Source organism: Rhamphochromis longiceps, linkage group LG3 (genome assembly GCF_057381845.1).
Source record: "Rhamphochromis longiceps isolate RC_006_pf linkage group LG3, R_longiceps_female_GT1.1, whole genome shotgun sequence".
NCBI classification, from domain to species: Eukaryota; Metazoa; Chordata; class Actinopteri; order Cichliformes; family Cichlidae; genus Rhamphochromis; species Rhamphochromis longiceps.
In genome coordinates this window covers 19,540,067-19,554,778 of record NC_140559.1, presented here as the reverse complement: position 1 = coordinate 19,554,778, position 14,712 = coordinate 19,540,067, and the positions used below count along the sequence as shown (strand labels likewise).

The 14,712-nt window shown below is 41.1% G+C and overlaps 2 protein-coding genes across 2 annotated transcripts; both read right to left on the bottom strand.

Moving 5' to 3' along the window:
• Positions 1–136: 136 nt before the first annotated feature.
• LOC146673309 (sentrin-specific protease 2-like) lies at positions 137–2,843 on the bottom strand. Its single transcript, XM_085400941.1, has 10 exons — positions 2,441–2,843; positions 1,980–2,095; positions 1,596–1,637; positions 1,437–1,508; positions 1,217–1,282; positions 1,006–1,094; positions 822–930; positions 637–745; positions 352–422; positions 137–238 (listed from the first exon to the last, which is right to left on the bottom strand). The coding sequence occupies exons 1-10, from the start codon at positions 2,841–2,843 to the stop codon at positions 137–139; spliced, it is 1,179 nt and encodes a 392-aa protein (XP_085257067.1).
• Positions 2,844–9,879: 7,036 nt separating this feature from the next.
• LOC146673308 (CXADR-like membrane protein) lies at positions 9,880–14,232 on the bottom strand. Its single transcript, XM_085401938.1, has 3 exons — positions 14,181–14,232; positions 12,262–12,597; positions 9,880–10,228 (listed from the first exon to the last, which is right to left on the bottom strand). Exons 1-3 carry the CDS (start codon positions 14,230–14,232, stop codon positions 9,885–9,887), a joined length of 732 nt encoding a protein of 243 aa, XP_085258064.1. The 3' UTR covers positions 9,880–9,884.
• Positions 14,233–14,712: the final 480 nt, after the last annotated feature.

Genomic DNA, 14,712 nt, shown 5'->3' with positions numbered 1-14,712 from the left:
AGGGCTCACTTGACCGCAGTGTTCAGATGGCCAAATCACACTATCAAAACATGCTTCCTGCACACAATCATCTAATGTTGACAAAGAATGCAAAGAGACATGGAGGGGGAAAGACAGCTCTTTTTATTAGAAGTTGTTATGTGTTTTCCTTACATTTTTTGCATTTATATTCTTGGTTGCTCTCTTTATATTTTGCACATGCAAAATGTGCCCATCTTTGGCAAGATTCACACTGCACCTGGAAAGGAAAAATAAATAGCTCATATTATGTTTGGTGAATACTATTAGTCAACATTTTAAACATGATTAGCAAGTAATGATACTAAGACTTATGTGTTTCTTTTGTTTTACCATTTCAATCATGCTGCGGTCAGCGTCAGCATCTAACATGGAGCAAACAATGCAGTAATCCTCAGCGTTCCCTGAAACACATTCATGGTTAGGTTTTAATCAAACATTATTTATTGATTAATTAAAAAATAATAGTAAATTTGTTCCACAAATACTTCATGGCAAATTAGTCCCCTGAATTTTTTAAATTAGACTTAAAGAAGGGTCTTATCTGAAAGTGTTTGAAAAGCACTATTTAAATTGGAAGTACACACTCTAACGTGATAAGGACTTTACTGGACTTACCTCGATGTTCAAGTAGGGTGCAAGCTATCTGCATTCGCTCCAGCACAACTGCTTCTGTAGTGGTTAATACTTCACTGACCTCTCCAAAAGCAAGGTAGTGTTCTGCAAACTGAGATTTCTCATTATTATAATGTAAACTCCTAATTGTAGCTAACAATAAATGGAATCATTTGAATAAGGGTTACCTTTAACAGCAAAACTCCGCAACTGCTGGAATCCTTTTGCTTGTTGTGTTGCATAGTCTGTAACTGCCACTCCATGGTGTCTTCATGCCCTCTCATCCTCAGAAAATTCCTAGTTGAACAAAAATGTTTGTAATGAAACAAGATATGTTTTATCTAAGAATAATACCTCAGTAATAATGCATACCTCCAGTTGCGCAGAATTTTCCTGTCATAAACACCTTCATTCCCCATGGGGTCTATGAGCAGTATTTTCTGTGCAGAAATGTTGACAATCTAAAGAAAAAGTTAATAAATTAAAAATTACTATAGTTTTTGCCACTGAAAACCTATTTAAGAATAACACTTTCAGCAAGAAACTGCTTCACAAAGAAATTAATAACTACATGAACACATACCACAAGAATCCAGTGCGTACCAAAGTTCACAGGGCACAACCACATGTCTTCAACTGGGAACTTCATCTGTGGGATTGGAAGTGCAGAGTAATTTCGATTTACTTAGGTACCATGCATCTCAGGGTGTTTTCAAATATAGTGTTGTTTAAAGGAACTGAACTCTGTCCTCAGAAATAGAAATGAGTCAACTTTTTGGACCACTTCTTAACTTTCAACTTACCTTGGTGAGGCATCTGAACTGCCCAGAAAACAATGAGCTTGCAACTACTGAACAGAGCAGGTGTACAGCATTCTGTAGAAGTATACAAAAATGTTACAGAACAGTAAATACATTTTTTTGTATTTCAATATAAGTGGGCAAAGAACATTTCTTACTTACCTTTCGTCTCTCAATGACACGGTGCAGGTATGCATCAATGACCTGTTTTGAAAAGTCAGAGTTTATACACCAGCAGCAACAAGTTCTGAAGTAACTGCTTGAGTGCTGTACACAAAAACTTGGAAAGGAATATAATTGCTGATAAAGGTTCTTTCTGCATATACTGGAACTGGGTATTATGATCTCACAGATGTCACAACATCTGTGTTGTGGTTGATAACATTTTTTCCTATTGAAGTGAATGGGTGAAACCTTATCAGAGTTTTGCAATACAAACCCCCCCACCTACCCGCACATTTTAAACTATTAATGGTCTCTGCACTGCAGATGCTTCAGAAGGAGCAGCACTTCAAAATCAGAATCAATAATGATAAGTTCTCTTACCTCATCAGAAAGCCACCGTGACCCCTGCAGTGTTCGTAAAGAGGAATCAAATAACTTGTATGGTCCAACAACTGACTCCAAGCGCCCAGTATCCTTTGCACGCCATAGCCTCTTTACTAAAAGAAAAATATGATAAGTTAGCTCAGGCATGCTTGAGATTTTTAGTGGAAAAGCTTGGTAAAGGCCAACGGGCCACAACAGGAAAAAAGTCAACACAATAAACATGCATTGTCACGCAGAGAAATAGGAAAGGTACAGTGGGTGGGCAAAAGAGAAAATTACTGACAGGCAGATCCATTTCCAGACTTCCACAAGCTCAGTGCACGTTGCATGTTTCTTTACATCCAATATAAGTTGAAGACTGCAAAATGCAAACAAAGTCATGCAATGATCAATCATGTTGCAACGCCAAACTGGCAACAAATGACCAACGGGCCAAAAAGAGTTGTTCACTATGCCACCTTCATTTTCTAAGCTTTGTGTCTGGGAGGGAAGTTCTTGTTCACGCGTTTCCGGTCCTGGAACAGAATTAAACTCCTTGCGGGAGCAACAACTTTTGTCAGCCGTTTTGGGTGCATAATGAATAATAGAGGGTCTGGTATCCTCTGGACTTTGCTGGTACTGAGGGTTAGCAGTAGGATGGCAGGGGGGCATCTTCAGGTCTGTGCTGCTGTTCACTGTCTGACTGACATTTACATGGTGGCTTCTTCTGTACGGCTTGATATGGTCAATGCTGTAGTGATTTTTTAAAGTTGCTCCTTCTGTGTTTTTTAATCTCACACATTTGCCAGCGATGTCTTGAATGGTGTAGGGTCCTGAAAAATCTGGATCAAACCTTCCTCCCTTCCCTCCACGTTTCCTCATGTTCAAGAGAAGAACTTCATCTCCAACGCTGTACACAAGGTTTCTGTACTTCTTCTGGACTCGTCTGGCATAGGCTTCCTTTTGTAAGTCTTGGGACTTTGCCATATTTTCCTCTACAGTTTTTTTAACTTGCTCTTGTGTGTCTCTTGTAGAAGATACAAAGTCACCGTAACTCGACTCCTCAGGGAGAATGATGGAGGACAGCTAAAATTTTCACATTTTAAATTACAATTAAAATCATAAAGACAAATAATGCATGTGACACATGAACTGAAAAATCTAACTATAATAACTCATGTTTAAAAGTAAATATACTATTATAAAGCTTTGAGCACAGAAAGCCACAAAGATAGACTCATATCATTTTTTGTATAGTCATTTTTACTCTTGATACACTTCCATAGGTGAACACATTATACTTAAAGGTCTCCTCAAGATTTATTACTTTACATAAAGATACAAATATAAAGAAGTAACTAGTCACTTTATCTTTTAAATGTATCTTGCATATAGAAGTTAAGCAGTGAAGATTAAAGCTGCAGCCAATATCAATATGTACAATTTCCAATTAAGATTACATTTAATTTATGCATTATCATAGTTGTTGCATAAATAGAATTCCTTAATAACACTTACTGGGACTTCAACAGGAACTTCAGAAGGATATGTAGCTTCTCTCCCATACATTAAACGGAATGGTGTGTATTTGGTTGTGGTGTGGACCTTGGACCTCAAAGAAAACAGTGTAGCATCCAGATACACATCCCAGTCATTCTGTTGACTGTTGACTAATTTTCTCAGGGCTCTACATGTGGACATAAAAAAACACAATAGTGACAGTGTCTTAAAAGCAAATGAAATGTTACATACAAATAAAACATACCTTTTTATGTTGTCATTTGTCTTTTCGTCTAGGCCATTTGTCTGAGGGTGATACGCTGCTGTGACACTTCTTTCTATTTTCATTAAGCTGCAAAGTCTTGAGTTGAGCTTCAAAGAAAAAAGAAAATTGTTTTTTAAAAACAATCACACAACACCTTTAGCCTGGCAGCTACTTGGCACACTGTGGCCAAGTATTTACCTAAAGAGGTATGGAAAAGTAAACTTAACACTTACCTCGTTAACAAATTCTCTTCCTTGGTCGGATAAAATTTGTTTTGGGCAGCCATGTCTATATATGAGTGAGCACAACTGATGAGCTACCTCAGCAGCACTTTTGCTTTTTAATGGAAAAGCCTCAACCCATTTTGAAAAATAGTCTGTTGCAGTCATAATGTACTGGAAGCCACTAGACGTTTTTGGAAGAGGTCCAGTTAGATCTATTCCGATTAGCTCCCAGACATGTGACACCTGTCAATGATAAAAGAATCACATTAATATGTAATGTACATTATAACATTACTATTTTCTACTAAAATGCTACTGATATTTACCTTTATACACTGCAGTGGTTGCACAGCAGCCAATGGTTTTCCCATTTTTTGACACTGGTCACAAGCCAGGACCTTAAAACATATTGAACGATCTTTATATTACCCAACAATCGCAATTAATTAAACAACAAAATTGCAAATGTTCTATAAAAATACTCGATCAAGTGGCAAAACAGTGTTAATTACTGTACATCATCCTGAAATCTGGTACGTGTCTTCAGGATAACTATGCATTCTATTGGTGCACTATTAACATGCTATATATAAATAACAACTTTAAAAATACATACCCAATTCCCAATGTCAACCGACATGCCATACCAGTAAAATCTGGAACAAATTGCAGTTCGAGTCTTGAGTACACCAGTGTGTCCACCGATGGGACTTGAATGAAACTCTTGGAATAGTCCCATGGCTTCTTCTTTTGTTTTTATCACTCTCCTGTTTCCAAACGAGAGCACTCCGCCTATATTTAAAAAAAATGTAAATTAATTATAACATGTATTTAACCAATAATTACTTTTAGTTGTTTATTTACATTACAATACTGACCCTTCAGCCTGAATTTTGCGGCGTATATCCTAAGGGTTTGCCTCTGGGACTTATCGTATTCCGATGGGTAGGACCCAGCAGACCGAAACATGAGCAGTTCCTCGTATTTGTTCTCCATAACTAAGGAGAAAATCGGACAATTTCAACATGGCTTCGGAATCCATACAGTAAATAAAACGACTACACGACGTTTTCACGCAATTAACAAGTATGCGGTGCAGTAGTACTTTCTTCGACATAACAACGGAGCGTTTATTCAACATAACAATGGAGCGTGGTGTCCAGTAACTGCAGGAGGACTAAAATAAATTGAGAAGGTTTGCAGAAGTTGAAAAGCACAAAATAAACACTTGGAATATGACTTCGAGTGAGCAGCAAAACTTATAATACAAACCTTTTTTCGAAAGCAACGAGATCGGCACAAGATCGGGGTAGGATGAAATAATAGGCGTGTACTATTTACCCCGGAAACAAGGCCGTTTTGAATTGTGCGCATGCGCAGTAACAACAAGTAGGGCAGCTTGATGGGTAGGACGTTTTGTCAGAACACCGGCAGTTCTCGCTGCAGTCTATCGCTAGCGTCTCCTTTCAGGATAGATGAATGTCACCGAGCAGCACCCATCGAAGAGCTGTGGATCTCTTAAGATCTCACTGTTAGGTTTGTAAGGCCATGTTACTCCTAAATTTCTATCTTGTTCAAAGAGAAGATATAAAACAAAGTTCTAAGCTAATCGACTTTAGTGTTCTCCTTTTTTAAAAAGAATTGATAAGAGAATCGATGAAGAATCGAATCGTTAAACAGAATCGAAAATCGAATCGAATCGTGAAAATCTTATTAATGCCCATCCCTAGTTGTGGGGACACAAATCTGGTTACACAGTCACATTGTGAGGTCTAGCCTACTAAATCATTCAATGTTATTACAAGCTTTTTTTTTTTGTAAAATAACAAAATATTAAAACAACTTAAATATTCTTTATAGTGCTGTTTTTCCTTTCTATAACATGTTAAACACAATATTGTGCTACACTCACTGGTGCAGAAAATGAGACTCACTGAGTCTTTTTTCCTGTGGATGGATAATCTCAGGGAAATCATATAAAATGTTGATCTGATCTGCATGCACCTCTAAATGCCGACAATGACTTCAGCTGAACTTTGCTAAGGAAGACAACAGAAGCAATCAGAGACAAAGAGTCTGCAGTCAGTGATGCTGTACACAGTTTATCTTTGAGTTACCATGGTAATTCAAAGATGAACACACCATTATTCCCAGTTCAGTTTCAATGTATTCTTTTTTTTTTACTCGAGTGTTTTTTATGATGTTTTTACAAAATAAACGTCTGAAGAGCTAAATTATGATGATTGTTCCAAACTAAGAAAATGAAACGATGGACAGAAAATTCAGCAGCAGCTACTAAATTACCAAAGTGTTTCCAGCAGCCCTCCTGTGATGGCTGCAGTTACAGCCACACAGTTGTACAATCAGGTTTTGTGTGCTTTATCCCTTTTTGTGTTTTTGTGGGCTGATCAGCCACTATTTAAGGTTCCCCTTTGTCTCTTAGTTAGGTCCGTTTGTTTGAGTTATCAGCATTGTTTGTTGTCAGCTTTGAGTAGAGTTCTGTTATTTTGACCTAGTGATGGCCAAATAAAGCTTCCTGAAGCACGAAGCTTGTGTTGAAAAAGGGATCATTACTAGAAGCTTTAAAACACAGCCCTCTCTGGTGACATCTGGTGGCCAAAAATATGAAGAGCAGCTTGAATCTACAACAAAAACACCAAAACAAAAACGAACTGCTTCACTATGACTCTTCAGAGTGGAGTTCTGTTTGATATTGGGCCACCATTGTGTTGCTTTGAACATGTATTTTTGGGGTGTGTGAAAAAGATTGTTGTTCATTTCTTTAATAAATAATTTTGATGAATAAACTTTCCTTGTTTAAACATTCACCATGGTGTGCTCTTTCTTAACTTCTTGATTTCGGTAAATACAATAATTGAAAAATACAGATAATAATGTACAACTCATGGAGCATGCTTCTGCTCTGAGGTCCCGCCTCCAGGTATTTATGCAATTAATCACTGGACAGGTATGTTTATAAATAATGTATATTAGGCCAATTTTCTTATACATATTTTTGACCTGGAGGTAGAATTGTTCCTGTTCCTTTTCCTGGAGTAGAATTGATTGTAAACTTTAAAGGGAAAATGCTTCTGAACTTGCAAAGTAAAAACACGATGCATTTAAGGTAAGCCTGTTTCATTTCTTTTAAGAAGAGGATTTGTTTCACTGTGCGATGGCCGACTGTTTCTTTTCATGGAGATAATTTCTCCAGCTTTAAAGAAAATCCTCTCACACGGGACAGAAGAGGCTGGAGTGCACAGAAATGCAAGGTGGTAGAAGTGCAGTTATACAGTCGTTCTGGGTCCCACAGACTATCAGCTAAAAAGAATATACAAATTAAATTGCTGCACATTTTGTAGAATAACATTTTAAGATTATTTTAAAAATACACATGTTTTTATTATGTTATTGTTTTGTCAAGTGGAAGTGTTTCTAATGTAAAAAGCAGATTTTTAACATTTTAAGTTTTTCATGTTTTTAGATAAAATAAACACAAAACAAAAGTAAACAACAAGAACTGAACTGAAACACTGACCAACCAACATCAACTCAAAATACTCCCACATGACAGAACCTCCTCTCTTCCTCGCTGGCTCCATATCTCTCAGTAGAATGATCAGTGGTTTGCTATCTCTCACTATAAAACACTCCAGAAATCCCACAAATGGTTCACTTCCCTAAAAACCACTGAATCAGTTACGTTCTAAACGAAGCCTCAGAAGTCACTGGTCACGTGACTCTGGCCAAACAAATGCAATGTCTGTTCTCTATGCCATGTCAGATCATTATTGTAATGGAGGGAGGTGGGAATGGTAGAATTCGGCACCTCTGGCTCCAACTCACCTCTTTCCTTAAGCAGACTTTTTTTAATGTGTGCGAGACATGAATGATGGGCCCTGGTCAGTCAGTGTGTTTCAGGCTGACAACTTGGAAGATGACCTGAAACAGCGCCTGCACCAGACTATTTGCTGAAATGGTGCATACGGGCACTGCTTCAAGATATGTGTGCATTCCAGTGAAACGGCCCGATGAGGTCCATCCCAACATGTTCAAACCTCCATTTTTTTGTAGGGGTGCAAAAGCGCTTTTAGAAAGCCACTCCGGGCAGGACGCACGCCAACAGTGTGCATCCGCTCGATTGCCCGGTCAATAAATCAGGCCTTTACTCACTCCAGAGTTTTATCATCATGCCTTTCCAAGGGGTTATCATGAGGAAAATCATTGTCCGGCAGCTTTTAGGCACCAGGAATTGTGTGTGCTACTCTTCTGTGCACGTGTCACAACTCAGTTGATGAAGCCTATCTTTCATTAATACAAATTTGCATTTGCAGCACTATGGGATATTTATAAATGTCTCCCTGCACACATCTGACCTCCACCCACTCTGCCTCGAGAACTGCGCCCAGCCCAACCAGGTTTTTGTGGAGCAGAGTCCGCTTGCTGCCCAAATCCACCATGGCCTGGTGTATAATATGTCAGCAGGACAAATGTGAAGAAACACATCAGAAGGGAAGAGAGGAGGAGCAAAGTGTGACCAGGAGGAACCATCAAATGTTCCCTTTATTTAGGTGTGCACAGACATGTCTATGGTCAGCTAACACTAGAATCAGTCACTCATTTGCAGTCGGGCTGTGAGAAGTAGAGGTGCTGAGGCTGCAGCAGCACCCCTGGTGGCTGTTAGAGGCTGTGCATGTGCAGCTCCTCAGCAGCCATACTTCCTCTGACCTGGTGACCTTTCAGTGTAAAGATGGCTGCAGTGTGAACAAAGCAGCATGCAGGCCAGAAAGACTGAGGGCTGGTGGGATTTAAACAAATGAGGAACAGCTGGAGAAATTTAAGTGTCAGAATTTTGTATTTAGGAACTTGACAAACTCATTTAGATGAACGGATTATACAGAATCAGGACATTTCAGCAACTCTACATCTAATTTTACAGAACATGTTGATCTCAGTTAGTTTGAAGTGGAGACTTTTTCCATATAAACATTACACTGAGAGAAAAACACCTTTATTTTATTTTATGCATCATTGTGGACTTTGTTGTTTCTGCTTACAGGAACAGACTCAGATGTCAGTTTGATCTCTCAGTCTGCTGCAGAGAGACTGAAGGCTGAAGTGGAGAAAGCAGCATGATGCCGTGACAGAGAAGTCTGCACCTCTAAGGTAAAATTAACTGAACTGTCTGAGAAGGAAGCCAGAAAACGCAGAGCTTTCTGCAATCTTTGCACTGGAGTGATGACTGATATCTTTGCTGCAGCGAACATCATCCTCACTGTGGCTCAGAGTAAGACGGAAACAACTGGAGAACAAACAACCTGATGTGCAATTGATAAGATAATGCTGGATGTATTTGAAATTAAAGAAAAAAACCTCAGAATCTTTTAATTTAATATCTTATTGAAATGTCCTGACTTTATCTCTGCCTTACAGTTGTTGACCATTGACCTTAAATAAATTATTATAAATAATAACAATAAGAGCCAGTTTAAAGTTGTGTGTTTAAAGGTTCGTCTTAATGGTTCCTAAACCAACTCTGGACGTGTTGGATGTCTGTCTGCTGGATGATCAGATCATCTGTCTGTACCTGAATGTTCACTTTGTTTTCTGTAGATCAGAAAACCAACAACAGCAACAACAAGAACAGCAGAAACTGACAGACCAACTTTCAGTCCAACAGATCCATCCTCTGTGTGTGTCGGACCTGCAGGTGAGAAACAGGTGTGAGGTGTCAGCTGTCAGGTAGGTGATGAGTGAAGAACAGAACAGAATCCATTTCCTCTTCAAACTGCTGTCAGACATTATCTACTGCACTCTGATCACATCACTCAGACCAGCTGCTTTCTACAAAGTCTCATCAACAACATCTTTAGAAACAAACATCAACAACCAGGAAGCAGCTTCACCTCTGATCACACACACACTCAACTCTACTCACTCACCTGGAGGAACGACAACCAGGTCGGTGCTGTTGATTAGAGTCATAGGTCCTCCCACTTCCTGGACAACACGACACTCGTATGTTCCATTATCATTAATCGTCACATTCTTCAGAATCAAAGACGCGTCTCCATCCTTCATCTGTCTGTCCTGCAGATCCACCCGGTTCTTAAATGATGGATGCTGACCATCTGAGTGAACGTGCCCATCCCGGTACAAAAACACATATTCATCTCCCAGGTCAGCTCTGTTCCACTCTGCAGCTCTGATGTTGTTGTTCGGAGATCGACATGTCAGAGTGACGTTATGTCCCGACTCAGCTGTGATGATTGTCTGGACTGAAAGAGGAAACAACACAGAGCAGAGAAGTTAAAGGTCAAGGTACAACTGTTTGACCAAAACACCTATTGAGTGGACTCTACCAAGTATCCAACATCATGGGGAATTATTCATAAATGACTGGAGTAATCTTTTTCTTTAATGTCTCAAACTCTACAAGCCTCATCAGCACAATATTGGTTGAAGTTCAGTACAATTAGAAAAAGGCTGAAAAATGCAAAGTTGGATCTGAACAGACAACAGGGGCGGAGACTGTCAGCCAGATCCCTAGCTACTGAATTCACTTACATCCAAGACAACTGGGCGTTCGTGGGCCAAGAGTTGGGAGTTTGCCTTGTAATCAGAAGGTTGCCGGTTCGAGCCCCGGCTTGGACAGTCGTTGTGTCCTTGGGCAAGACACTTCACTCTGTGGTGGTTAGAGGGCCCGGTGGCGCCAGTGTCCGGCAGCCTCGCCTCTGTCAGTGCGCCCCAATGTAGCTTGCCATGACCATCCCCCCTCCAGGGGCAAGGGTACCTAGACCCGGTTCGTAGAGTACGCTTGGGGAGTGTGATCGTGTGTACAGCGTCTCTTTATGTCTGTCTCCACGTCGGTTGAGTGTGAAGTGCACATGAGAGCATGAGGGTGGGAATGGATGTTTGTGTCTGTGTGTGCCTGTATGTCTGTGTCTATATGTCAGGTTGGGTATCAGACGCCACCTCTCTGGGGACATCTCGGGCCCTCCAAGGTTTGGAGGCCTATCTCCACCCACCACCACTTCCCCTGCCGGTGGCGGACTCCCTCAGGTGTCGGTGCATTGGTGGTTCTTTGTATCTGGGGGTGGGCGTCCGGGTACACACCGGCTCACTCCTTGGCGGCCGCTTATTGGGGCTCGCTCGGGCCACTTCGGAGGTGGGGTGCCCCCGGCCTCTCGGCCTGGGGCTCGGTCACTCAGGCACAGCTGGCTGCCGGCGGAGCTCACGGGCGCGTCACTGCAACTCCCCCTGGCTTCTGCTCCGCGGCTGCTGAATGAGCCCTCATCTGGGACTCTCCTTAGCTCTTACTGGGACAGTGGCGCGGCTGCCCCTCTGTGGGTCTTCCTTGGTCTCTTGTGTTCTGGGGGCCTCTGGATGTCTGGAGTTTTGATCTCCTCCATACCCGCTTCACACCATAGAGGACAGGGCTGTGGCCCCCCACACTCCCTAGCAGATCATTACATGGAGAAACCTTTGGAATGCAAGCATGCTGATCCACACAGGTATGCACACATGGGTATTCACAGACGCGGACTACAGCTTTCTTGGCTGCTGCCTCAAAGCACACTGTGCGCTGTCTATCTTTCGTGCTGCACAATATCGTTTATTATTTAGTAACTATTGATATCTACTGCTAGCTAGTTTATTGTGATGGTGCTTTTTTTTTCTTATTATGTTGCTCTTTGTTGTTTGCTGTCTCTTCTGTTTTTTTTCTCCATACAGGTGACCCAGGAGTTTTGTTTTTTTTGTTTGTTTGTTTGTTTTTTTTCTCTCTTCCCCCCCTTCTCACCGTCTCTTCTCCCCTTTGGTTTTCTTTCTTTCTCTCCCCCTCTTTCTTTCATTCTTTCCCCCTGTCCTATCCCACAGTCATGTCTGTCCCGTTTGTAGCAACTGAAAATAAAATAAATTCATAATTATAATAAAGGTCAATCAAATGGACCAATATGGCAAGGCCATGATGATCCACTTGGTAAAATAAATCCGCTTGGCATCTTTCTTGGCCTCAAGACAACAATTCTGATGGCTATAGATCCAAACGGGACAAAAAAAAAAGAAAAAAGAAAAAAGAAGAGAAACAGGTGTGAGGTGTCAGCTGTCAGGTAGGTGATGAGTGAAGAACAGAACAGAATCCATTTCCTCTTCAAACTGCTGTCAGACATTATCTACTGCACTCTGATCACATCACTCAGACCAGCTGCTTTCTACAAAGTCTCATCAACAACATCTTTAGAAACAAACATCAACAAGCAGGAAGCAGCTTCACCTCTGATCACACACACACTCAACTCTACTCACTCACCTGGAGGAACGACAACCAGGTCGGTGCTGTTGATTAGAGTCATAGGTCCTCCCACTTCCTGGACAACACGACACTCGTATGTTCCATTATCATTAATCGTCACATTCTTCAGAATCAAAGACGCGTCTCCATCCTTCATCTCTCTGTCGTGCAGATCCACCCGGTTCTTAAATGATGGATGCTGATCATCTGAGTGAACGTGCCCATCCCGGTACAAAAACACATATTCATCTCCCAGGTCAGCTCTGTTCCACTCAGCAGCTCTGATGTTGTTGTTCGGAGATCGACATGTCAGAGTGACGTTATGTCCCGACTCAGCTGTGATGGTTGTCTGGACTGAAAGAGGAAACAACACAGAGCAGAGAGGTTAAAGGTCAAGGTACAACTGTTTGACCAAAACACCTATTGAGTGGACTCTACCAAGTATCCAACATCATGGGGAATTATTCATAAATGACTGGAGTAATCTTTTTCTTTAATGTCTCAAACTCTACAAGCCTCATCAGCACAATATAGGTTGAAGTTCAGTACAATTAGAAAAAGGCTGAAAAATGCAAAGTTGGATCTGAACAGACAACAGGGGCGGAGACTGTCAGCCAGATCCCTAGCTACTGAATTCACTTACATCCAAGACAACTGGGCGTTCGTGGGCCAAGAGTTGGGAGTTTGCCTTGTAATCAGAAGGTTGCCGGTTCGAGCCCCGGCTTGGACAGTCGTTGTGTCCTTGGGCAAGACACTTCACTCTGTGGTGGTTAGAGGGCCCGGTGGCGCCAGTGTCCGGCAGCCTCGCCTCTGTCAGTGCGCCCCAATGTAGCTTGCCATGACCAGTGTGTGAATGTGGGGATGACTCGGTGTGTGAAGCGCTTTTGGGTCCTTAGGGACTGGTAAACTATACAAATACAGGCCACAGTGTTGTTGATCCTCCAGGTGAGTGAGTAGAGTTGAGTGTGTGTGTGATCAGAGGTGAAGCTGCTTCCTGGTTGTTGAAGTGTGTTTGTGGGTGTGTGACAGCAAATGAAAAAAAAAAACAACGCGCCTGGTATACTACTGATTATTATGGGACTCTTTTCTAAAAACCAACATAATGTGTGAGAGAAAGCAGCCTCTCATCATAAGACACTGTGAGTCTCTGCATGCTGCCTTTATGGAGCTACAGCTGTTTGTATACACTGAACTAAAAGCTTTGTAGCTGCATACTGACTCCTGACACTACAATATTTCTAATTGCAGCAACCACATTTTTCACTGTTCACTCTTTTATAGCTCTTAGAAAGCTTTTCCCACAATCCATCAGACTCTTGTGTGTATATATTCTTTTGTTGTCTTACTATTGTGTCTCCCCCCACCCAAAACCACCACACACACCCAAACAAACCATTTACTAATTGACTGTATAAACCTCCACATAGCACTGCCTTTGTAATGCAGATGCTGCTCTATGAACAATCCTACTCACGTCCAGCTCATGTTTACAAGCTGCTACGTTTTCTGGTCACTTTCAATCATTCAACCTGTAAACTGCAAATTTTAATTTGTTATTGATCCTTTTACCTTAGTCTTAATGGCATATAAATTCTCTTCTTATATTTATTGTTGTTTTTTGCACTCAATGGATCTCTATACACACTGTACTGTATATTGCAAAAGTGAAATTTTTGTCTATATACTATATACGATTTCTATTTATTCATTTATTCTTTAATTTATTGTATATTTATATTCTTTTTTTGTCTTAATAGTGTGTCTTTTTCCTTACACTGAACAGGTTTGCATACAATTTTCGTTTTTCTTAAAGCTCAATGACAATAAAGATTCTGATTCTGAAAAATTTGACAAACTGAATCAATATGAAATCCTTTGAGACATATTATTAATAATTTAACCAGAGTAATACTCCGTTTCTAACAGTTAAATCTCACCTGCAGAAACAAACATGAAAGTGGAGCAGAGTGCGACAGTTACAGTAGACATGTCTCCCCACTTTTGCCAAATGCCCACACAGGCCACATGACATCTCCTGAACACAGCAATTCCCTCCAGGTTGCTGCAGGCTCCAGGTCAAAAAGGGTTGCACTGTCAACCAGCAGCCTCATCAGGCAGTCCCAGTTGTCTGACCAGAGCCGGGACTGTGGCAGCCAGAGGTGGGGGCGTGCCACCCAAAATGAGGCTAAGAAGGAGCTATGGCTTGCTCCTTCATGAGCGAGGCTAGGCGGTTTGGAAGTAGGAACATGAGGAGTGGAGAGGGCACGTGTAGAGCCAAAAAATCGAGCACGGGCCTACTCCACTCTGTGTAACAGTATACGTGATAAGCAGGGGTTTCACTGCCTAATAAAGCAAGTTGAGAGCCCAAGCAGAGCAGACATTGATCACTCCAATCCTCTAAAGGTATGGAAATGCCACACTAAACAATTTTGAGATGTAGGGGCTGCCATACTGCATGATCAAAACAAA